The 23,038-nt window shown below is 66.1% G+C and overlaps 1 protein-coding gene across 1 annotated transcript; it reads right to left on the reverse strand.

The window, feature by feature from the left end:
• Positions 1–1,843: 1,843 nt before the first annotated feature.
• Positions 1,844–15,158, reverse strand: CHRNA4 (cholinergic receptor nicotinic alpha 4 subunit). The gene is made up of 6 exons (XM_059408037.1): positions 14,994–15,158; positions 13,482–13,633; positions 10,702–10,746; positions 10,499–10,608; positions 5,150–6,518; positions 1,844–2,303 (listed from the first exon to the last, which is right to left on the reverse strand). Exons 1-6 carry the CDS (start codon positions 15,073–15,075, stop codon positions 2,178–2,180), a joined length of 1,884 nt encoding a protein of 627 aa, XP_059264020.1. The 5' UTR covers positions 15,076–15,158; the 3' UTR covers positions 1,844–2,177.
• Positions 15,159–23,038: the final 7,880 nt, after the last annotated feature.

Genomic DNA, 23,038 nt, shown 5'->3' on the forward strand with positions numbered 1-23,038 from the left:
AAGACCAGGCGGCCCTCATGGCCACTGAGCCAGACCCCGGGACTGGGAGCGAAGGTCGTGGGCAAGGGACCCAGAAGCCCCCACGCTTCCGTTCGCGTAGACGGAGAACGCCCCTCGGCGGCGACCGCTGCCAGTTCACGGGCAGACAGAAGACCATGATGGGTCTTGGCGATGCCACCCTGGCAGGGCGGGGGACGAGAGGGACCCGCCCCATCGGGCTCCCCCCACACCCCGACCACCAGAACAGGCCGGGCGGGCTCCCTGGGAACCGTGGCGTCCGTGTGTGCACCGGGGTCCTGGGTCCTCGGTGTCTTGTGTCGTCAGCCTCGCTGACCTGGTCACGGGGAAGTGTTACCTCGGTGGGAACAGAGTCCTGGAGGCAAATCCGAGACCATGACTGTGGCTCGCCTGGCGTGAGGGGAGCACGGCACTGAGTGATCCCGCGTGGATCTTCTGACGCGCTGTTCTCTGTCTTAAAGCACAATAACCAAAGCCAAGAATGGGACTGGGGAGAGTCTTGGCGCCGGCCGCTTGGTGTTCTCTCCCGACCCAGAAAAGAGCATCCACGCTGGGCCAGCACCAGGGGCCTCCCCGCAGCCACGGCACGGCTGGACCAGCTTACATAAAGACTGGGCGCTCATATTGGAATCTGTGTCCTGCCCACCACGCAGGGACGACTGCCCCAGGAAGCAGCTGCAGGTCACAGCAGGCCCAATGGGGCCCCAAAAGCCTGGACTTAGACCCTGGGTCTCTGCATCCCAGTCCTGAGCACGGGGACCGGCCAGGCCCCGGTCGGGGTCCTGTGTCACAGACGGGGGCTCAGGGGAGGGGAAGGGCTCCCTACTGCCCTGACTCTCGTCCACCGCAGCGTTGCTGAAGACGGGGACCAGCGATCGGGCCAGGCAGCAGCAAGGCCCGTCAGGTCCCTCTGTGCTCCCCTCTCCTGACCCGGGCAGCTCCTACCTGCCCCGTGGCACCCCTGAATTAAGGGCTCTGGGGAGGTGGGATTTTGACCGTCGGTAGGGGCACAGGCTCCTTAGCGTCCTGGGCCTCATGCTCTGAACACCGCCCTCACCCCTTCCCTGGCGCTTGCGGCCCAGGGGCTCTGACGATTCAGGGAGAACCTGGAGGCTGCACGTGCCCACCCCCAGCCGCCGCAGGAGCACGGGGACACTGTGAGGGCCGCCTCGCAGAGGATGACACCAGGTCCCCCAGGCGGGGCTCCTGGGCCTCCTCGGCTCTGCTGGTCCCCCACCCCCACGCCAGCCGCAGGGACCACACTCCAGGGGGCCCCGGGGCCAGCCTGGCTGAGCTGCCCGTAGCCACCCCTCACAGGTCGACCACGTCTGTGCATTAGACAGGGTGTCCCAAGGGGCTGTGACCAGAGGGGGTCCCACGGGAGGTCGGGGAGAACCTGGACAAGGGTCAGAGCCCCTGGTCTGGACGCTGCTCCGGGGCCCAGACGAGCTCCCAGTGCCTGCTGGGACTCAGGACATCCCAGGACCTCAGCAAGACAGACATCCAGACTCCCTGGGGCCAAGGGTGCCCTCACCATGGGGCGCGTCTGTGGACCCCGCCACAAGCAGGCCCAGTCCAACACAATCATCAAGAGGCTGGGCACAAGCCTGCTCCAACGTGAACTTACCCGGAAGAAAACGAAACAAGGCAATTCCCGCTTGGGCCGCCCCCCCCCCCCCGCCGGCTAGTGAGCGTTGAGGGTTTGCAGCCGGCCGGAGGCTGCTTTCACGATCCCACAGGGACGAGGGGCATGCGGGGCTGGGCGGGGCCGGAGGTCATGGCCCTGGGACGGGTGAGACCACCAGCCTCCTCCTGAGTGGCCAGACGCGCGTCCCGGCAGGAAGCCCGCGTGTCACCATGCTCCAGATAAACTTTAATAAGACGCGGGCGGTGACCCCGGCCTCCAGACGAGAACAGGCGTTTACCCGCTGTCCTTTCTGGCCTGGCCGCCCCCCTGCACGTCTCAGCACGACCCTGCCGGCACCAGCTCGCCCAGAGGCGGCGGCCCTTCCCCAGGCCATCTTGCAGTCGACGGAAAACAGGGGGACGATTTAGCAAATGGCAGGAGAATGCAGGAGTCCCTCGGACGGCCGGGCACAGGCCCCGGCGAGAGGCCCGGGGGTGCCGCCGGCATCCCGCAGGTGGCAGGGCCCTCCCTGCTAGATCATGCCGGCCAGCCAGGGTGGCAGGAAGAGGCCCGCGGTGCCCAGCAAGCAGACGATGACGAACACCCAGAGGAAGATGCGGTCGATGACCATGGCCACGTACTTCCAGTCCTCCTTGACCTGCAAACACAGACGCGCGCTCACGCCCGGCCCACTGCCCTCGCGCCCCGGGCCACGAACACCTTCCAGAACATGAAGCTTCCTGGGGCAGGTTCTTCGGCCCCCCTGACACCAAGGCCGCCGTGCGAGGTGACCACTTGCCCCAAGGTGCCCGGCAGGAGGGGCTCAGACACGTGGCCTCTGCCCCAGGGACAACCCCCTCTAAGAGTGGGAGGGCAGCAAAGCCACCGCGAGAGGCTTGCAAGGACCCCCGGCGCCAGGGAGGGGGAAACAGAGAGGGCCTGTGGGGACACGGGGTCTGGGCTGCTTCCCAGGGACGCCCGCTCTCGCCTCACGAAGCTGGGGGACGCGGGCCTCCAAGCACACCTCACCTGCACGAGCAGGTGAGGACCGAGGGCCCAGACGGGGCGGCCACCCCTCGGCTATTCAGGGCCAGGACCATCCTGGAGGGGACGTCACAGCGGATGGCACCCAGGCAGCGACGGCTGAGACCCGTCTGCTCCTGCTCCTGCCCCCCCTGCCCCAGGGCCAGATCTCACAGGCCAGCTGCTGTCCTGGGTCATCGGGGTCTCTTAGCTCTGTCCCTGAAGCCCCTCGAGGCAGCCACAGACCCGGGCGCAGCGGCCGACTCCAAGTGGCAGAGCTGCCAGGGGCACAGGGCCCTCAGCAGGGCTGCAGAGAGGTCCCGGCTGGAGGAGGGGGCCTGCACCCCCAAGGCCAGAGGGTGGGCGGGGCCCGTGTCCCCTGGGGTCACCCGCCTAAAGAGAGGCATTGGGTCTGTCCACATGCAGATGGGGACCCTGCGGGACAGGGCAGGGGACAGCCTCAGTAACACATCCCAGCTCCCAGCCCAGGCCGGCCGCACTGCCGTCCTGTCTCCCGACCCCCTCCTCTGCTCCCCCAGGGCACGGGCTCGGCGTGGAGGCTGTGGCCACAAGCTCGTCCTGGATGGGCAGCCCGTCCATGTCTGAGGGACAGGAAAGGGTGTGGCCCGCAGGTTCCAGCCAGCGGGGCACCGAGGCAGGACAGCCGAGGCGGGGGCAAGCCCAGCGCGCCCGGGGGGTGTGTCAAGGGTACAGAGGGCTGTCCGCTGTCCTGCTGTCCTTCTCTGCTCTGATTTCCCAAGAACTCACAGGCACCCTGATGCTTTCCAACGGTTCTAAACCAAACTGAAAACGGGGAGCAAGCAAGGTCACTTATAAATAAAAAGTCCCTCCAGGACCCTCCGTTCCAGGAAGGCTGAGCAGCGGCCCGCGGCCTCTTTCCCTGCTTTGTCTTTGATCCCCCGGGCGCGTCCCCCATCCTGGATGAAAGGCCTCGCGGACAAAGCCGCGCAGAGCATCCAAGGTCCACCCGCGTCAAGGCAGCTGGGCCCCCCAGAGCCTGGCGTCACTCCGAAGCCAGAACCAGGTCGTGGTGCTCCATCACGCCACGCAGACAAGCGTGGGGCTGGGCCCCCGCCGGGCAGGTGCGCACGGCCGCCAGAGCCCGTCAGGACTCTGCACACTCCCAAGGGCGTCTGTCCCTCCTCAGCGGGGCTCAGACCTACACGTCGAGTCAGGGACCCGTCTGCTGCGGCTAAATGGGGTCCCAGGAGCAGGGTCTCCCAGGCAGAAGCTTCCGGAAACCTCCCGAATGGCTTCCCAGCCTGGATTCTACAGGAGGTCCTCTCAGGGGTGTGTTGCACGGGCCCAGGGCCCCCGTCCCGTCCAGGGCTCGCTCAGCCACAAACCCAGTGGTCCTGGGGCCACACGTGTCCCCCCGGTAATCAGGGGCCATGACCCAGGGTGCAGGCAGGAGAGACAGGGAGGACCCACGCCCACAGCAGCAGCAGCAGCGGGCATCACCAGGCAGGACACAGCGGGCAAGGGCAAGGGCGATGCTGCAGGACAGCTGCCAGGCCCAGGCTGCCGGCAAGGGACGGCCCCACAGACTGAGGACAGTCCCCACCCCCACTTCTACCCGTGCTCTGACCTGAGGGTCCCCCGTCAGCCTGGACCCTGGTAGACACCCCTCTCTCTCTCCTGGCTCCATGGGGACCTGAGTGTCCGCCAGTCTGCGCTGGGAATCCTGGCCCTCGGGGCCCCCATCCCCACCGCAACCCTGTGACCGGCAGGCAGACATCAGCAGAAGGAAGGAAGACATTCCCTTAGTGGCAGGCAGTCCCCTGCCCACTGCCCACTGCCCGGTGACCTTTCCTCCAGGACCCGGGAAGAGCAGGAGCTCCTGTCTCAGCACTCAGCCGGGAGACTGGGGACCCTGTCCGGGCTCCTTTGATCCCTGCTGGTGGCCCAGAAGCCCCACAGGAGGACCGGCTCCCGGGTCCCCAGGTCCCTGAGGCTGGGCAAGCATTACTGCCCAGACACCCACCACTCCCTGTTCCTTCTCCCTGCCTGACAGATGTGGGCTGCGCCCCAAACCCCAACCCTGCCCTCCCCATCAGGCCTTTCAGTCCCTCTTACCACCCTTCCACTCGTGCACCGGGGCCCAGTGCCCCCCAGGCCCCCCGCCAAGGCCCACTCCTGGCCCCAGTCCTGGGCCTTCCCCGGGGCCAGCAGCAGAGCCCAGACTTCCCCGGGGAAGGCCTCCCTGACGCCTATGGGCTCCCGCCGCCCGGACGACACAGAGGACACCCCTGCGGTACGCTCTCACTCGCCACTCCGGCCACCTGCCAGAACCAGGCGCTCCGGCAGAGAGCGCAGGGGAGGGACGGGGCTGCGTGCCCCGCAGAGCTCAGCGGCCCAGGTCCGGGGCCTGGATTCTGGATTTTTCACCAGCCACCCCGTCCTCCGGGGAGGGAAGAAGGGGAGCGATCAGAGCGTGCCCAGCCGCGGGCAGAAACTCACCGAGAAGTCCGTGTCCTCAGCTTTCAGATGGTCAGCAATGTACTGGACACCCTCCACCGCCCGCGCCAGGGCCGGAGACAGGGGCAGGTGCCGGGCCGGCACTCGGGTGCCACAGGCTTTGCGCACGGCATTTGGGGACGGCTCCTTCCTGCACCTGCACCTGCATGGAGAGGGCTGGTCTGGGGGCAGGAGCTCGGCGGCACTGGCCTTCGGGAAGGCAGGGGAGCTGGTCACGGGGCCCCCGGCCACGGAGGCAGCCTCGTCTTGGGGAGCACAGCCCTGGATGCTCCAAGACCGGCACCGAACGCCGCCCTCCACTCTTTCAGCCGCGCTAGACACGTGCTGGAAGCTCAGGGACCGGGCTTCAGTGAGCCCCGGGGCCCGGGTGCTGGGGGGTGGGCGGCAGGAGTCGGGCAAGGGACAGGGGCTCCCGGGGTCACCCTCCGAGGGCTGCGGCGCAGGGACCCGGTCTGAGGGCGATGCGCAGGCCGGCTGGGGCTCGGCCGGCTCGTCCCGGGGGCCGCGGAAGGACGCGGAGCACGAGGGGCCCCGGCTCCGCTCTCCGCCCACGACGCCAGGCTCCCCCTCGGGCTCGGGCCAGAAGCCGGGGGCGCTGGCCACCTTGTGCATGGACTCGATGAGCCGCCTGCAGTTGTCCTTGACCACGGAGGGCCGCTTCATGAGCAGCAGGCGCGGCACCACGTCCAGGAAGACCCGGCGCACCCAGGCGGGCATGGTGTGCGTGCGCGGGGAGCGGTGGTGCACGTTGAGCACGAAGACGGTGATGACGATGGACAGCGTGACGAAGACCATCGTGAACAGCAGGTACTCGCCGATGAGCGGGATGACCAGCGAGGTGGACGGGATGATCTCGGTGATGAGCAGCAGGAAGACGGTGAGCGAGAGCAGCACGGAGATGCAGAGCGTGACCTTCTCGCCGCAGTCGGACGGCAGGTAGAAGACGAGCACGGTGAGGCAGGAGATGAGCAGGCAGGGCACGATGAGGTTGATGGTGTAGAAGAGCGGCAGGCGGCGGATGACGAAGGCGTAGGTGATGTCAGGGTACACCTCCGCGCAGCACTCGTACTTGCGCGTGTTGTAGGTGCCCGCCGCGTCCACGATGACCCACTCGCCGCTCTCCCACAGGCCCAGCTGGTCCACGTGGCTCTGCATGCTCACCAGGTCGATCTTGGCCTTGTCGTACGTCCAGGAGCCGAACTTCATGGTGCAGTTCTGCTGGTCGAACGGGAAGAAGGTGACGTCGATGCTGCACGAGCTCTTGTAGATGGCGGGGGGCGTCCACTGGACCCGCCCGTCGTGGAAGAGGTGGGCCTTGGTCAGGTGGGTGATCGCGAAGTCCCCGTCCGCACTGTGCGGGGAGAGAGGGGCGTGAGACCCACCAGAACCGCGGCGGCCCTCCGGTGCGTCTGGCCTCACGGGTGAGCAGAGAGGGGCGGGCGGCCCAGCCGGGCACCGGGCGCGTCACTCATCTGCCTTAGCTCAGCGTGCCTACCCTGGGGGACGCGCGGCTGGGAGGACCTCCAAGCGGCCCACGCCGGGCCTGACACGCACACTTCCTGGTGACGATGGCCATCACCCGGGGCCCGCACCTGCCCACACCGGGGGAGGGGCACCAGGTCCGGCTCGGTCCTGCGGCTGTGCGCCGTCCGTGCTGCGAGTGAGCGGGCCGCCTGGAGGGGATCATGTTGCTGCAGGGGCCCCAGGCCAGGAGCTCTAGTCTGTGGTGTGAAGGCAAGTGGGGCCTGACCCTGAAGAACAGAGGTCCACGCTCTCCCGCCCCTGGGCCCACAGCAGAGGGCGGAGGGGATGGATGGTCCCAGCTCCCGCTCATACCCCGCACGGATCCGCACACAGGCGGACTGAGGGCCAAGCAGCCCCGCTGGGCCCATCACTGCGCACCTGGCCGTCCTTCCCCTAAGGACAAGGGCACGGTGCGACACTGGCTGCCAGGCACCACACCACGGAATTCTGCAAGGCCTCCTGGGACCAAGCTGAGTCCCCTGAAGGTGACCCTGGGGGACAGGCCAAACTTGGGGTGAGGGCCTGCCCAGCCACTGTCTCCTGCCAAGAAGGGGTGTGCCGATACCACGGAGCATGTCACTGCTTTCTCTCCGTTACCCCGACTCACAGGCACGGATCCCCCTTCCTGCCCAGGTGAGGACCCCAGGCCACCGGAGCAGGAGGGGACAGGGCCCACCCCTGGCCATCCGTCCTCCGGCCTTGCCCTCAGCCTCAAGAGTGTTGGCACCTGTCCATGGCCGGGCGGGTGAAGGAATGAAGACCCACTGGCCTCGAAGTCCAGGCTCTGGCCCCGGACTCCCAGACAGCGACATCCGCCCTGGTGTCTCCACAAGGATGCACGTGCGTGGGGTGCGCCACGTTGGTGCCCTGTGGAGTGAGGCAGCGTGCCCGTGGGAGCCCGGGGACACTGGCTAGCAGCCCCCACCCTGAGCCCTCAGCGGCTCCTGGCGTCGGCCGTGCTCTGGATGCCGATGGAAGACCCTGGATGCCGGCCCGGGTCCCCAGCAGGTGCAACCTGAGCTGCGTGCATACTGCTCTCCGGGCCTCAGTCTCCCCCCGGGCTGGGCTGTCCACTATATGGACAGATGGTGGCCGTGGCTGGCCCCATCCTCCCCACGGCCGCACGGAGCCCCAGGGACAGCACCCATGGGCCCCATGCTACCATGACCCTGCGGACAGGGTCACCGCACAACGAGCTGACACAGCAGCTGAGTAAGAGAAGCCGCCGGCCCTGGGCTGAGTCAGGTGCCCCGCCCCGGGCTCAGAGCGTGGCCTTTGTGCCTGCCCACACCCACCCGGGCCTAAAGCCCCCAGACATCCAGCTCCGAGGCCCCCAACGGTCTCGGGTGGTGCCAGTCCGGTCCTACGATCTCTAGGCACCCTTCTGGGCCGATGTCTAAGGTCAGCAGCAGGTGGAGACCCACAAACACATCTGCCAGGAGAGTGGTGGGGGTCTGCACGTGGGACCCAAGGCCTAGACTCCAGCGGGGGCCGCGGCTTTCTCCGGGGCGGGGTGGCCCGGGCTGTCCTCCCTCAGCAACCTCGACCTACAACCCAGAGCCCCATCCTCGGAGGCACCGAGCACACATGCAAACACGGCTCAGAAGCACTCTGCAGGCAGGTTTGAGGCTCTGGTCAGCGGCAGGAGCCCGGGCGGTCCTGACCCCCCAGGAAGTGCAGGGAATGTTCCAGAAGTTCACGGAAAACAGCCCCAGGGCCCAGGAGTGTGCGCCAGACCTCCGGGTTTTGATGCTCACAAACAGGGTCCAAGTGTTGTCCTGGTGCACAGACCATGGCCCCCCATAGCTGGGCACAACTGCACCCTGTGCCCCCGCCTGGGGTCTGCTGTGTCCTTGCCCGGCGCAGATCTGGCTCCCAGGAGGCCCCCTTGGGACACAGGGTCTGGACCTGCGGGCAGACAAGGTCCCCGTAGGCAGACTCTCACTTCCACAGCCCAGGTCTCGAGGAGGCAGAGACTCTCAGAAGGCAGCTGAGCGGAGTCCCTAACCCAGCCTCGGGCCCCCCGGCTGTGAAGGGCAGGGCCCCGTGTAGGGGAGAGGAAGCACCGCCCCATATCCTGCCCCATGTCCCCCCTCCAGGAAGCCAGGGGGCTCCGGACGGATGTTGGGACCCGACGGTCAGATGGTGAGTGCGCTCTGGCCTTGCCGCGTCGGCGCTGTGGCCCCAGCAGAGCAGAGCAGCGGGGCCCCCTGAATCCCCATCCGTGTGGGGGAGAGGCCTCCGCTCCAAACGCCACCATGGAGAAGCCCCCAAGTGGACCACACGGCCTCCCAGGCAGGGGCTCCCCAAAACTACGAGAAAAGCTGCCCATCTCCGTCCTTGCCCAGTAGCCCAGGCTGACCACTCCAGGACACACCGCCATGGCCAGCATCAGGCACCCCGTGGCCCCTTCCTGAAAGAGCCTCTATGCCGACCACAGCCCCACGAAGAGGCCAGAGGCCCCCTCCCCCAGGACCTGGAAGAGGAGAGAGAAGAGACTTTGAGGCAGTGGCCCCAGGCTCCCCGGCCGCAGTCCTGGGGGGTCTGCACAGCAGCCCCCGGAGCTGCTTCTCAGCTGGAACCATCCTGCCCAGGGAGGACAGAGCTGTCCCCACAACAGAAACGCTCCCCTGGACCCAGGAAGCAGACAACACGTTCTCTGAATCAAATAGCCCAGGAGACGAGCTCGGTGGGGTCACGGGGAGCCGGGTGCGGACCCCAGGAAGGCCAGGGAACCCCGGGAACCCCGGGCTGGTCGCTCAGTCGGGGCTGGCTGTGGAGAGCCGGGATCCTGCCCCGCGGGCAGAGCAGCAGCACCAGTTCCTGCTCACGGAGCCGACCCCCACCTAATGCATCCCCGAACACCGTCAAGCTCTTCCCGCTGCCATTACTGGAATCAATTAAGTTGGAAGAGGAGCCCAATCGTCCTTAATCAAATAGCAACGTTTTATAGGTCAGGCCCAGCGCCCGGGGCCCTGGAAGGGGCTTTGTACCAGAGCCCATCGGGGTCTGGCATGGGGAGGGCAGGGGTCCACAGGGAGCTAAGTGCTTCCCTTCGATTCATCTGTAAACACTGCGGGAGCTGCGGCACCGCTGAGCCTAAGACCGGGAATCCACATCCCAGCTGGGACCCGGCAGTGACGTGGGGACCCGGGAGGACGTCAGGCTGCCCCGGGCTCAGGAGCCCCCAGCAAGGGTCCCGGCGAAGGACAGCTGGGACCCTGATCTCTGCCACCACCAAGCCTTGCAAACACTGGCTTCCGGCACAGTGATGGCGTCCGTGAGCAGATCCCGGGCGGCGTCCGGCCCCATAGGCTGCTGGCTTGGGACTGTGATGGCATCGGGGCTGGGGAGGGGCCGAGCGCCCAGGAGCAGACGCACGGAAGGGCCAAGGGCAGCGGGCAGGAATGGGGCAGGAATGGGGTGAGGCGTCTGGGGGCTTCCTGCCCCCAGGGCAGGGAGGACCACCTGCTCAGTCAGGGGCTGATCCCGAAAACACGAGAGCCGCTCTAGGCCCGAGGTCCCCTTGCCCCTGTGGGGAGAGGGACTGATGCCTGCACGGGGCTGGCTGGTCCAAGTGGGGAGGGACCCACGCTGTACCCGGGGCCCCTGTCCCCTGCTTTGCTTACCCCCGGACCCTCCACCCCCGCCTCTGTTCCCTCCTCTGCCTCCCAGAGGCTTCAGCACTGGCTCCCGAGGACAGGCCCACACAGGCCCCTGCGTCCTGCTCACCTCGGGACCCCCCGGGTCACTCACACCTGGACACAGGTGCCCGCCGCCCCTGCCCGCTGACCTCCCGGGGCTCACTTGTTGTAGAGGACAATGTCCGGCCGCCAGATGAGCTCGGAGGGAATGCGGATGGAGGTGACATTCTCGTAGTCCGCGGGGTCCCAACGCAGCTTGTAGTCATACCATTCCTGGGGAGGAGGAAGCCACAGGCGGCGAGTGAGGCGAGGAGGGCGCGGGCGCGGCGCAGGGGAGGACCCCGGGGTCGGGCTCCCGTCACTCACCTGCTTCACCCACACGTTCGTTGTCATCATCTGGTTCTTCTCATCCTGGGACACAAAGGGAAAGAACAGCTGTGACCTCCGGGGGACAGACTTGGTTTGGACGTGTGCGCGCGCCTGTGTGTCCCTCCCTTGCTCTCTCTTGGCCCTGAGTCTCCTGGCCCACGAAGACAGGCCTGAGATGGACAAGGGAAGCAGGTAACCTCAGGGAGGAGTGAGGATCTCATCCCCGGAGGCAACTAAGGCCAGGGTGGTCAGCCTGAGGATATTAGATGGGGACATGGCCCCTGAACCTCTCCCGAAGGAGCATGGGGACAAAGCTGGTCTGGCTTGGCAGGTGGCCAGGGCCAGGTGTGGGGATGTCCGAGGGCTCCCAGGCTGCTGGAGCAGAAGCTCCTCCCGGGTCCCCCACCAGCCTGCATCGACCCTCCCGGCTGGTCACAGCAGCCTGTCCGCAGGCTTGCGCAGGTGTGCACAAGGTCCCACTCACTCCCTAGGCTGGGGACCGACGGCCCCTTTAGGACCAGGGTCTCAGCACCTTGAGATGGACAGGTAAGGGGCTGGAACAGGGGAGGTGGGAGCAGGAGACCTGGCTGGGTCCCTCCCAAGGTCACTGTACGGCCACCTGTCCGGTGAGGAGGCTGGACCACGCACCCCAGGAAGCCCTTTCCAGCCACTATCCCCAACCCCACGCCATCCCTTTCTCCCCTACTGGTTCACGAGGACGGGCCAGCTGACGTTTCCCCTGGGAAGCCAGACAGGTCCCCTGGGCAGTCAGCCGGCAGGACATGCTGGAGCCTTTTGAGAAGGGCACCACATTCCAGGTGGGGACGCAGGGGTCTGGGGGGACAGGAAGACCCACACATCCCACCAGCCTCTGGGAGCCACAGCCACAGCCCAGCCCCCTGGCACCGTCTGGAGAGGGGGCACGCCTCGGTGCACGCTTTGCCCAGGGTTTGGGGAGGAGCCCTGAGCCACCGGTGGGAAGGCTCCCTCAGAGTGCAGGCTGCCCGTGGGGTCCGGACAGGCGGGGCCCTGCCCCTGAGGGGAGGGAGGCCAGACAGGGCTGGGGGCAGCATCTGACCCCGACGTGGCCTAACCTTTCCCCTCAGCCACCCAGGACCAGGAACACACAGGCCATTGGCAAAACCCACTGAAGCCAAAGACATCCACGGGGTCCTCGAACAGAGGGGGACCCTGGGCCAACACTGGGTCAGGGAGGCGTCTCGTGCCCCAAAGGCACAGGCCTGGGCACCTGCCCTCCTGCCTCCCCCAGGAGACAAGATGCCCATCGGCTAGTTCAGGACAGGGAACCGGGCCTCTCGCCGCCACCAGGCACTGCCCTTGGTCCTGCTCTCCCCGGGGCACTGAGGGCAGGCCAACCCCCAAAGGATGCCAAGGAGTAAATATGACCTGAGCTGGCCCTACGGCTGGTGCTGGACACAGAGTGACCTCCACGACCCAGTCCTGCCCCATGCTGCTTGCCCACGACACCCCCGCCGGCCACAGCCTTTCCTGCCTCCTCCATCACTTCCCAGGCTCAGAATGAGCTTTGAGGGGCAGAGCCCAGAAAGCCCCAGGACACCTCGGGCTCCCCTGCCTGTGTGAGCTCGCACACGGGAACCTGCCCCCCGACACTGAGCCCCGGAGAGGGCAGGGCAGAGCGCAGACGGGGCGCGCGGCTCCTTCTGCCCGTACACGCGGCCCCCAACCTCAGACCCCTGCCCAGGACACCAGCAGGACTGCTCATCCACACACACGCATGTGCAGGCATGTCCGGGGCAGAATGCCGAGCCTGGGAGCCTCTCTCTCCCTCCTGCTGTGGCCCCAGGGCCTTGGGCACGGCCCTGGTCATGGCGCCAGAGCCTATGTGCTCCCAGCCTCAGCCTCCTGGGCCAATGGGTCGCGCGGGCATGTCCGGCAGTGAGCAATCCTGGAAGCCCAGGAAGGCCAGACAGTGCGCTGCCGCGGACCCCCACAGGCCCCCAGGGCTGCCACTGCCCACCACGGCTCACAAGCCTCCAGGAGCACTGGGAGCGCTTGAGGGAAAAACCCAAGGCCCAGTTCCAGGACACCTGAAGGTGACCGAGGACAGATGAGACTGACCAGTGCCCCCATGCACATATGTCCCTCCCGCCTCCCAAAGCTCCCCCGAAGCTCCCCTCGGATCTGACAGCACATTTCACAGGTGGAAACTCCGGGGGTCATGGGCAGTGGCTGTGTGCAGCAGCGTCTGGCGTCCAGGCCCCCACGCCCCATCCCGGGCAGCTCCCCCACTCCTAAAGCAGACTCAAGCCTGGGATCCTGGCAGGGGAGCGAGGTGGGCATTTGGGGAGACCTACAGCCCCCCACAGTCGGATGAATTCCACCTCCCTCCCAGCAACCAGGGCTGACTGGACCCTAGTGTGGACCACTTGGGCCCTCCCCCACCCAGCAGGCCGGGGACCTCCTCACAGGCATGAACCAAGCTCCCAAGGCCCTTCCTGGCCGGGCCAAAGCTGGGTCTCCAAGGGTCTTGGGACTCCATAGAGGCATTTTCGGCTCTTTGCTCCTGAAGGAGACAGCCCTGACCTGGTGAAAATCCGGCATCTGAGTTTTCCCACGGGGGTGGCCTCCCTGTCCTCTGGGCTCTGGGAGGGCCAATGGCAGCTTCCCCACCCCTCCAGGCTCCCCCAGCTCTGCAGCCTGCCCTCGGATGGGCCCGCTCCCTCCAGCAGGAGCCTCCAAGGCTGTGTGCCATGGGCCAAGGCTCAGAGCTCCCCCTCCCCACCCTGGGCACCTACCACATCAATGAGCTGGGCGATGGACAGCCCGAAGTGGACCAGAACCACGTCCGAGATGTTGGCCACGGGCCGGGACCACTTGTTGTAGCCGGAGAAGAGTGTCTTCAGCAACCGTTCCTCTGCGTGGGCCCGCGTCTCCACCGGGCTGCTTGCTGCGGGGACAGGAAGGTGGGCTGCTCAGGAGCGGAGGGCACAGTCCTCCAGGCTGCCCCCTCGGGCCTCCCACCAGGTCCTGGTCTCCTCCAGTTCCAGCCACCTCAGGACATTTGCACATCCTGCCCCACTTCTGGCCTCGGTTTCTCTCCTACCCTCTGGATTGAAGCTTTCTCAGGGAAGCCTTCCCAGACCCCTCAGGCACTGAACCCCAAGCAAAAACAAAGGGTAATAGCTGGCTGCGGAGGTGGGGCTTCATCTCCAACATCCGCTGAGCTCCAGAAACCTCCCCCAACGCACAAGGTGAGGGTAACCCACAGAACTCCGGGACAGCAGGACAGCCGGGTAGACTGTCCTGGGGATGGAGAGCTGGCTCCCCACGGCTGCCAGCGCCCTGAGTTCTCACCAGACCCTGCTGACTCCAGCACCCTGGGGCCGTGGACAGACAGCCTTCCATGAGACGAGGGTGACCCCCTGCCAAACACAGGCTCTGCTTCCTGAGGAGGGGCCGCTCTGATCCCGCCCCATCGAGCAGTCTGTGGGCTAAGGGCCTCTGTCCCCCTCTGCCCCTGCACTGGGCTCACTGTATCATAAGGGGACTTGGGGAGGGAACAAGGGACCCACTGCCTGCAGGCAGCTCAGTCCGCTCGCCTGTTATGTCCTGGACCGAACGTTAAGAGAGGATTCACAACACCCTGGGGTCAGTCTTAGACCTCTCCTCTCAGGGACCTTTCACTCTGAGTCCGGGGACCCCTCCCAACCTTATGCTTCCGGGCCGGCTGCACCGGGAAGGGTTAGCCCACTCCCCACCCGGAGGCGAGGGGCTGCAATTCCCTCCCCAACCGACGAACAGCGCGGGCGGCCGCCGGGATGGGGGAGGGGGAGGTCGAGGGGGTTAAGACTTCTGTCCCAGGGAGTCTGGGGGAGCAGAAAAGGTGTAGATGGGGCGCGGCCAAGGGCGGAAGTCACCCCTCTGCTCCCCCAAACCTGGAGCAGGCGCGGGGGGGGGGGGGTCTGCAGGGAAATTTGGCCGATGGATAAAGACGGAGATCGGTGGGCCCCGCCTCTCTCTACCCAAGTTGGAGCTTCTGGGTCCAGCTCCCAAAACAGCAGCCCCCACCCCACCTCTCCCCAAACCCCTTTCCCGCATTCGAAGGCGAGTTAACTCCTTCCTTGCCCCGCTCAGTCCGCACCGCAGGACAGCCTTTGCGTCTGGGGTGGGGGAGCCTCCGCGGCTGCCCCGTTGCGCGCACCCGCGGCTCGGGACCGCAGCCAGGAGCCTCCCCTCCTCTGGCTCCGGAGGTCCAAATCCTCCTGAACTGGACGAAAGGGGGCCCCGTCTAGCGCCCCGAAACTCACCGGGTAGGAAGCCGGCCCCCAGCAGCAGCAGCAGCGGCGGCAGCAGCGGCGGCGGCGGCGCCCCGGGGCCCCCGAGCTCCATGGCGCACCGAGCGGGCTCTAGACGCGGGCGGCTCCCGTCTCCGCCGCGCCCCCGCTCCCAGGCCCGCGCGCGCCCAACTTCATGCCCCCGCGGCGCGCGGGCCGCTCCGTCCACTGGGCCTGGTTCCGCCGCTCCTCCCGCGGGGCGCGGCGGCGGCGACCCGGCCGGGAGCTCGGGGCTGTGGGCTCCACGGCGCGGCCCCGCCCGGCCCTGCCCGCCTCCAGCCGGCGAGGAGGAGACGGAGGAGGGAGAGGGGAGGAGGGGGAGAGGGGAGGAGGGGAAAGCGGGCGAGGACGCGAGGCGAGGAGGGCGGGGCGGGCCGGGGGCGGACCACCAGCCGGGAGGGGGCGCGGAGGGGGCGCTCGGCCGGCGCCGGGGTAAAGTTTCCCTCGTCCTCCCCGGGGCGGGGGACGAGCCCGAGCCAGGGGTGGGGGCCCGTAGTCACTGCGTACGACTGGGGGATCCTGGCGCCGGGCTGGTTTTCGGAGCGCGACACACTGACCTCCACCCCCGTCCCCAGTCCTGGCGCCCCACCGCCTGCCAGGATGGGGACCGCGCACCCGGGGGCCGGCCCGCACGCGCCTGGTTAACTCCATCAGCCCCGCCCCGCTCCGCAGTTGGGAAATCACTAGCCCCTCGTCGACTTCCCCGGGAGGCGTTCCGGAAAGACCACCCTCTACCGGCCCGTCCCCCGCGGACCGGAAAGCGTCCTGGGGGGAGCCCAGGCGTCGCGGCCGCCCTCCCGGGGAGAGAACCCTACAGCCCCCGCCCCGGGCGCAGCGGCTCTGCGGCGTCCGCTCCGGCCTGGAAGGCGCGCGGGGACCCGAGGGGCGGCGGCGGAGTGTCTCGGCCCGGGCGGCTGGAGAACCAAGCGCCCAGCGGCGCGGGCGGACGCCTCATGTCCGCCGCAACTGGGATGCCTGGCGCGACCGTGCTCGGTGCCCTGGCAGGGGCTCTGCCCCGGGTGGGTCAAGGTGGCCGCTGACCCCGCAGCAGGGGCTCCGAGGAGGGCTGGGAGTGGCCGCTTTGTGCTCGCAACCGCGGTCTGCAGTGAGGGGAGGGCTGCGCAGAAACGCACCCGCGGCCTTCCCGGCGCGCCGGGTTTCCAGAGCCCCCACGCGGGGACCTCGGGCCGGGGTGGCAGCGGAGAAGACGCTGCAGACTTCACTGAGCTCCCCGGCCTAGTGCGCGCCCTTGAAGGGGCAGAACGTGGGTCTGGAGCCCCCTGCCTCGCTCGGCACCCGGACAGACCCCGGGGATGTTCCCGGGTGACAGGCATCAGTCCCAAGGGCCCCCGACCCCTCCCCATTTCTCTCAACCCATCCCCCCTCCCCACCTCCCCCGCGCCCCCCCCCCCTCGCCCCCCCCCCCCCTCGCTCCTGCCCCCGCCCCCATCGCCCTCTGCCCCTCCCCTCCCCATCTCTCCTGCACCCACCCCCCCACCCCCGCCCACCTGCCCTCTGGCTCCAGGTTGAGCTCTGCACACCTCCTACACCTGCTTTGAGACCTCCAGGGGCTTCTCTCACTGCTGTCCTACCACCAGAGCTTTTAGAATGCTCGGCCCTGGCCCTTAGCCAGTCTGGGCAGGGCCGGCAGCACCCCTTTAACTGGGCCCTTGTCTTCCCTGCATGCCTGTGAGGAGGTGCTAGCACAGAGAGGTTAGGTCATGTGCCCAAGGTCACACAGCAGGGAGGGGGGTTCCAGTCCAGCCCACCTGGCTTCAGGCCTTGAGCAGAGCGTGTCCCAGGACTGGCCTGTGTCTCTACAGAGGTGGCCTCCTGGTGGCACCCCCATGGTCTGCCATTTCCTGGAGCCCCGGGAAGCCTGCCCTCCGGGAAACCTGGCCTGCCCAGACCAGCACATGGCTCTCCTTCCGACGACCCCCCCAGACAGACCCAGTCCTGTTTCCGCAGGCAGGACCCTCACCCCTCTGTCCTCCCTCCCACGCCCCCAGCAGTGCCAGACTCCGGATTTCTCTGGTGTTTACTGGGCCCTTCCCCAAGCAGCTCTGGGTGAAGCACTAGAAGGCCCCCAAGGGACCGGAGAGCTGGATGACCGGGAGCCAGCGAACAGACCTGGCCTATCACTAGCTCCTTGCAAAGGAGGGAGGAAGGTGCCTCGCAGACCCCCTGTCTCTCTAGGACCAAGAAAAGCCGTCTCCTCCCCCAGGACACAGGCCACAGGAGGCTGAGACCCTGCGGGGGCCTCCCCTCTCATAGAAGAGCCCAGGGAGAATGACAGGCTCTGGTGGATGGGAGAAACAGCCTGTAGCCCCTGTTTTTACCTCCGGTGTTAAGAAACACCTGTTCTGTGCTGTCCCAAAACAAGTAAAGCCGCACCTTGCTTGACAGTCGCCATGTGGTTCTATACTCCTTTGTTCGCAACAGGGGCCGGCCATGCTCTGGGTCCTTCTGGAAGCCTCTTCCAACTATCTCAGCAACCCTATGAAGCAGGGCTCACCATTACACTCATTTGGCCACCTAGGAAGGTACCACTAGCTGGAGAAGCGTCCTTTCCTCCTGCTGTTATCCGGCGGCAAACAGGACAGCTCTGGGGATGAGGAGGCTCCCTCAAGGCTCAGCATTTAGCTCACTCCTCCAGCCTCCATAGGTAGAGTCGGGCGCTCCCCCCACTGTCAGGCTGGGGTCAGAAGAGAAGGAGGTGCACAGGGGCCTGGGCCAATCCAAGAAGGCTTCCTGGAAGAAGGAGCATGCAGGAATGTAGGCCCAAGGACTTGTGAGGAGGGTCCAGCCAGGCCCCCAGCCCCTAGCAAGTGCTTGGAGCTGACCTGGCCTCCTGGCCTGCAGTGGGGGCTGGAATGGCCGTGGGGTGGGGGTGGGGGGCTGGGGGGTGACACACTTGTTCAGGAAGGGAAGCCCTTGGCTCTCAGCAGAGCCTGCAGAGCTCCCAGGGAAGTCAGCTCTACCTTCTGTTGCCCTTCACCTTGGCAGGCTCGAGGGGCCGAGGTGGTGGCTCCTATGGCCATTCCCATGGGTAATTTCCACCAGAGAGCCCAGCGGAGGCCGCAGCCTGTCTCCCCCCATGCCTGGGGCCAGGCTCCGGCAGGCGCGGCCCCGTGGCCTGCGGCCAGCGTGCTCACACACATCTGTCCAACCTCATTTGGCTTTCCCTGCAGATGTGCTAATGCGGCAAGATTAATCGGTCTAACTCATTCATTTGCAGGGCCCTCCCTCCCACCCGCACCCGGCTGGAAAGCACTCTTGCGGGAGCCTAGAAATCATCATCGGAGCTGCCGGAGCTGCCGCTGAATTAGACTCTTACTCCAGCCCCCAGACCCCTCCCTCAGCTGCTCCCCAGACTGGAAAAGCCCCAATTCACAAACAAATGAGACCAGCTTCAGAAGAGTCCACCCCCACCCCCAGTCCCACAGCCTTTGTGACCAGAGCCCTGTGTCCTCTGAGGGTGATCCCTGGTGGGGGCCAAGGGTAGGAAGGAACAGGCCCCCCGAGACCCCTCCCCAGCCAGTGTCCCGCCAACAATAGGGATGGCAGAGTGGAAGGTCATCTCCGCGGAAGCGGCCTGTCCCCCTCCCTCCCCTCCCCCGCTCCCTCCTCCTCCCCCCTCTCTCCCCCTCCCCCTTCTCTCTCCTCCCCCCCTCCCCCTCCCTCCCCCTTCTCCCTCCTTCCCCCCTCCCCCTCCCTCCCCCTCCCGTGGCCCTCTCCACCCTCCACCCTGTCCCAAGGACATTTCCATGGCAACCAGTTGGTGCCATAAACAGGGATTTGAATTAAAGGTGGGAGATTCAGCTGGATCCTAGGACCCATGGTGGGGGCAGGGGGTCCCTCAGCGCCAGGACCCAGCAGGGTTCCTGTGGGGGGGGGCAGCGCTGGCTCAGCCCAGATGCAGGGGTTCTGCACATACTCCCACGACCCTAGGGGACCTCCAAACGGTCATTAGCCACATGGTGACCTGCCCACGCCCCGGCTCACCCAGCAACACCGCACACTATGTCCGTCCAGTCTCTTCTGCGGTCGACAACCACAGGCCCTTCAAAACCCAGAAACCCTTGAGGAAGGGGCACATGAGAAGTGGGGTCAGTCTCCACTGGAAAAGAACACTTCAGGGGTGTTCACTCCCCCACACTCCACCCCAGAGCCAGACCTTGCTTCTCTCCCTAGGTCTCCTCACCACCAGAAAGCTTAGCGTACCTTGAATGTGGGTCGCACTCCCCCTGCACCGCTGCCACCGAAGTGAGTTCAGAGGGAGGCTGCAGGCTGTGTACATAGTGTCTGGCTTTTAGCAGGAGTGGGGAAACTTGTGGAAGGCATGGAGGAGTGAATGTATGGCTGGATGGACGGACGGACGGACGGACGGACGGACAGGTGGTGGAAGATGCATGGGCATTTAGCTACCTGTCAAAGGACATAAGGGAAGCCAGGCCCAGGGTGGCCCTACTGTGCCGCCCTTCCTCCCCACCCTACCCTGGGCCCTGCACACTCAGACTGAGAGGATCCGGGCGTGGGGGGTGGGTCCTGGGCTTCTGGGCACGTGATATCTGGGGGGGAGGGATGATCAGGCAGGAGCAAGGACCGAGACCTGCAGACGGTTCAGAGCCAACCCTGTCACCTCATCGATTTTCCTATCGTCTATCAGGAGCAGATCAGGATTTAGTGGCTCTCACTCCGCAGGGCCTGGCACCTTGCCCCGCCCTTCCTCAAGTCGGGGGTCATGCCGGCCCCCCGGCTGTCCCTGAAGCACACCTCTCAGTCAGTCCTGCCTAGGAGACCCTCCCTCAGCGGCACAGTGGCCCCTGCCCTGCCAGAGCCCCAGGTTGGCCCTGGCTGCCTTTTCCCTGGGGCTACTAGAAGGACCCTGGTCTGGCCTTGGGATTGACTCTCCCATCAGGATCCCTGGTCCAGCACACAACACCAGTGAGGCCCTGAGGGAATGCTGTGTCCAGTCCCCAGGCCATGCTGAGCACTGCAGGGAGACAAGAATCCTCCTGGGCCAGAGGGCTCCAGGGGCGGGCCTCCCTGCTGGCTTCCTGCTCTCGGCACCACAGACAGCTCTGCCCCGGCTGCCTCACCCACAAAGGCTTCCCGGGGCCCTCATCTCCCAAGGGCCAAAGCCCTGCTCTGTCCCCAGCCGCACATGCTTGCGACCAGACATAAGAGACCGTTGCTGGACCCCTGGCGGCCACACATGCTAGCTGATGGGCAACACTGAGGGAGAGCATAGCCAGGAGGCCCCAATTTTTCCTGAGCATCACAGTTTAAAGACCCCAAAATGTTTTCCTTGGAGGAGAGGAGAGGGCAGTGGCAGAGGAAGACCGGCCCCCGCCCAAGACATGCGCGCTCACCCCGAGCTCTGGGTCTGAGTCATGGACAAGCCGAGCTGCTCCGGGACCCGGACCTGCTGCTCTAGCGCATTCCCCGACCCCTCACCTCGGGTGTCCCGGAGCCGGGTCACTTTGCAGATCCAGCCTGAGAGGGGCTCAGGCCTGCTCCCCGACCTTCAAGAGTACCCTGCGAGCCGGTGTCCCGTGAGCTGGCCTTTGCCCTCAACACTGCAGGATCTTCTTAGACAGAATACCGACCCGCCACCCCCGACTCCGGTTCCACAGCTGAGGGTCTCTGCCCCCCGCCCCTGCCCTGCCTGCTCCTCTGCGAAGTAGTTAAATCTCTACGAACACGCCGCGGAGAGCCCAGCTCCGAGGGGAAGCGTGCAGCGCGAGGGGTCTCTGGTCCTGACCGAGGGGACTGGGTGCTTGTGCAGCAGGGCAGTGACACGAGGGCGCGGACACGGGCTCCGCCCTGTGGGCCGATGCCTGTCCCTCCCTGTTCCCTCCGCGGCTAAGTGGAGGCAGCAACGGTCCAGCTCAGGTCGTCGTGAGGATGGGGGAGGCTGCCAGCCGCGCACGTGGGACCTGGTTCAGGGTCTGGCGGCCCCCGAACTGGGCCACTGCTAAACGACCACTAACCATTCTTCCTCCTCAAGGGAAGGGTCCCTGTGCCGGCAGCCAAAGGGCTGGACCTGGGGCTGAAAGTCAAGCGTCTCCAGAGTCCAGGCGTGGAGCTCACGGGCTGAGCCACGGGCGGCACAGACACGGAGCCTGCACCTCTGCCCTGGGGGCCCTGCCGCCTGCTTAGTGCTCAACTCAGGGGCCGAGGGTCAGTACCTGGGGCTTTGTCCAGGTGGCCTAACCCAGGACCCAGACAACAGGCCTCTGGACACATGCCTGCCCTTGAGCTGGTGGACACATCAGGCCCTCGGCAGCCGCTCCGAGCAGGCTTTAGGAAAAGGACTGAGTCCAGCTGTGTGAAGAGTTGCATCCTCATGGCCGTCGGCACCAAAAAGCCCTTTGTCCCAGCCAGCTGGCCGCCGGTGGACTCCTAGCCTGAGCCTTCAGGGTGGATCCAGGCAGTGCTCCTGGGAGGAGGGGCTCCAGGGGAAAGGCAGGCGGGTGAACCACAGGCCAGTCGGCTCCTCATGCTGAGGGAAAGCAGGCCCAGTGGGGGACTCCATGACCCCTCAGGGAGAGCGCTCAACCATCTCCCCAAAGCCTCTTCTCTCCGCTCCGAGTCCACGTGCCCTCTCTCGGCCTCCAAACTTGGCACAGGGCAGAGAAGAGACTTCTGTGGCTCTAGATGGAGCTCTGCCAGGCTGTGAGACCCTCAAGGCCTGACCCCTCTGGGCAGATGGAAATACCACATCAGGACACAGAGAGGCTCTGATCCCAAGCCAAAACTGATGTCCCCGGGCCACACGTGGGACTTGCCTGCTGAGAGCAGAGCAACGTGTAAGCTTTGGGACTAGACCAATTCTGCTGACCCACAGGGGGTCCCCACATTGCCGGCTGTGGGTATCCCTCTTCCCCCACCAGACCCTGACACCCTCGAGGAGACGTCCTAGAGGAGCTGCTGGGCAGGCCACAGGTGCCTCCTGCCCAGACTGGGCTTGGTCCATGCCCACAAGGCCCCACAGGGCCGGCCCAGGGGCCTTCAAGGAGAGGACAGGACCTCCTGAAGTTGGAAACTGGGACTTGATCCAGGAAAACTGGCCCCATCTGCCAGGAGAGGGGAGAGGAGGTCCAGTTCATGCTCCTGTTGGCCCTTGAAGGTGGGAAGAGGGCTCTGCTCCCTGCAGATCTAAGGCAGAGCTAAGGTCCCTTCCAGCTTGTCACTTCTATCCCTGGGCACGTGCCCTGGGCCCCCACTTTTGGAGAGGCAGATGTGAGCTGTGGGATCACGAGTCAGGGTACCTAGGCCCAGGCCTGATCCCGCCACTTTCAGGCAGAGGAACCTAGGCAAGCCCTTTCTCCAGCTCGGCCTCCCGCCTGTAAAATGGGGTGCTGCCCCTCACTTCCCAGGCTCTGAGAGCAGGAATGTCCTAACCAACCAGAGCTGGCCTTGGTCGCTCCTAGACCAGACAATTGGATTTTCAGATCGGCACATTCCCTCCGGAAGGGCAGCCAGGGCAGGGCAGGCCCTCTTCCTTGTCTTAGGAAAAGGCCCTGGCCTTGTGCTCCAAGCACCACTGGGTGCCTGGGATGTCTGAGACAGCTCAGGAACGGGCAGCAAACCCGGACACTTACCCCCGTGGAGGCTGCTGACCCCTCCCTCTGGGGGACCACCGCTTACAGGGGCCCTGGGCCTGGAGCTCTTCAAAGGGGCGGAAGGGGTATCTGGCACCTCTGGGTCCTTGGGCCCTTTGGTGAGGAACCCCAGGCTCAGGTCAAGGTGAGCAAGCCGCAGAGAGCAAGAGGAGAGCTCCAAGGAGCACCTGGCGCGTTGAGGGTGGTGAGTTCAAACCCACGTCAGGCATAGAGCTTCCCTTAAAAAGAAAGTACGTTTCGGGGCGCCTGGGTGGCTCAGTGGGTTAAGCCGCTGCCTTCGGCTCAGGTCATGATCTCAGGGTCCTGGGATCGAGTCCCGCATCGGGCTCTCTGCCCGGCAGGGAGCCTGCTTCCCTCTCTCTCTCTCTCTCTCTGCCTGCCTCTCCA

Source organism: Mustela nigripes, chromosome 7, assembly GCF_022355385.1.
Source record: "Mustela nigripes isolate SB6536 chromosome 7, MUSNIG.SB6536, whole genome shotgun sequence".
Lineage (NCBI taxonomy): Eukaryota > Metazoa > Chordata > Mammalia > Carnivora > Mustelidae > Mustela > Mustela nigripes.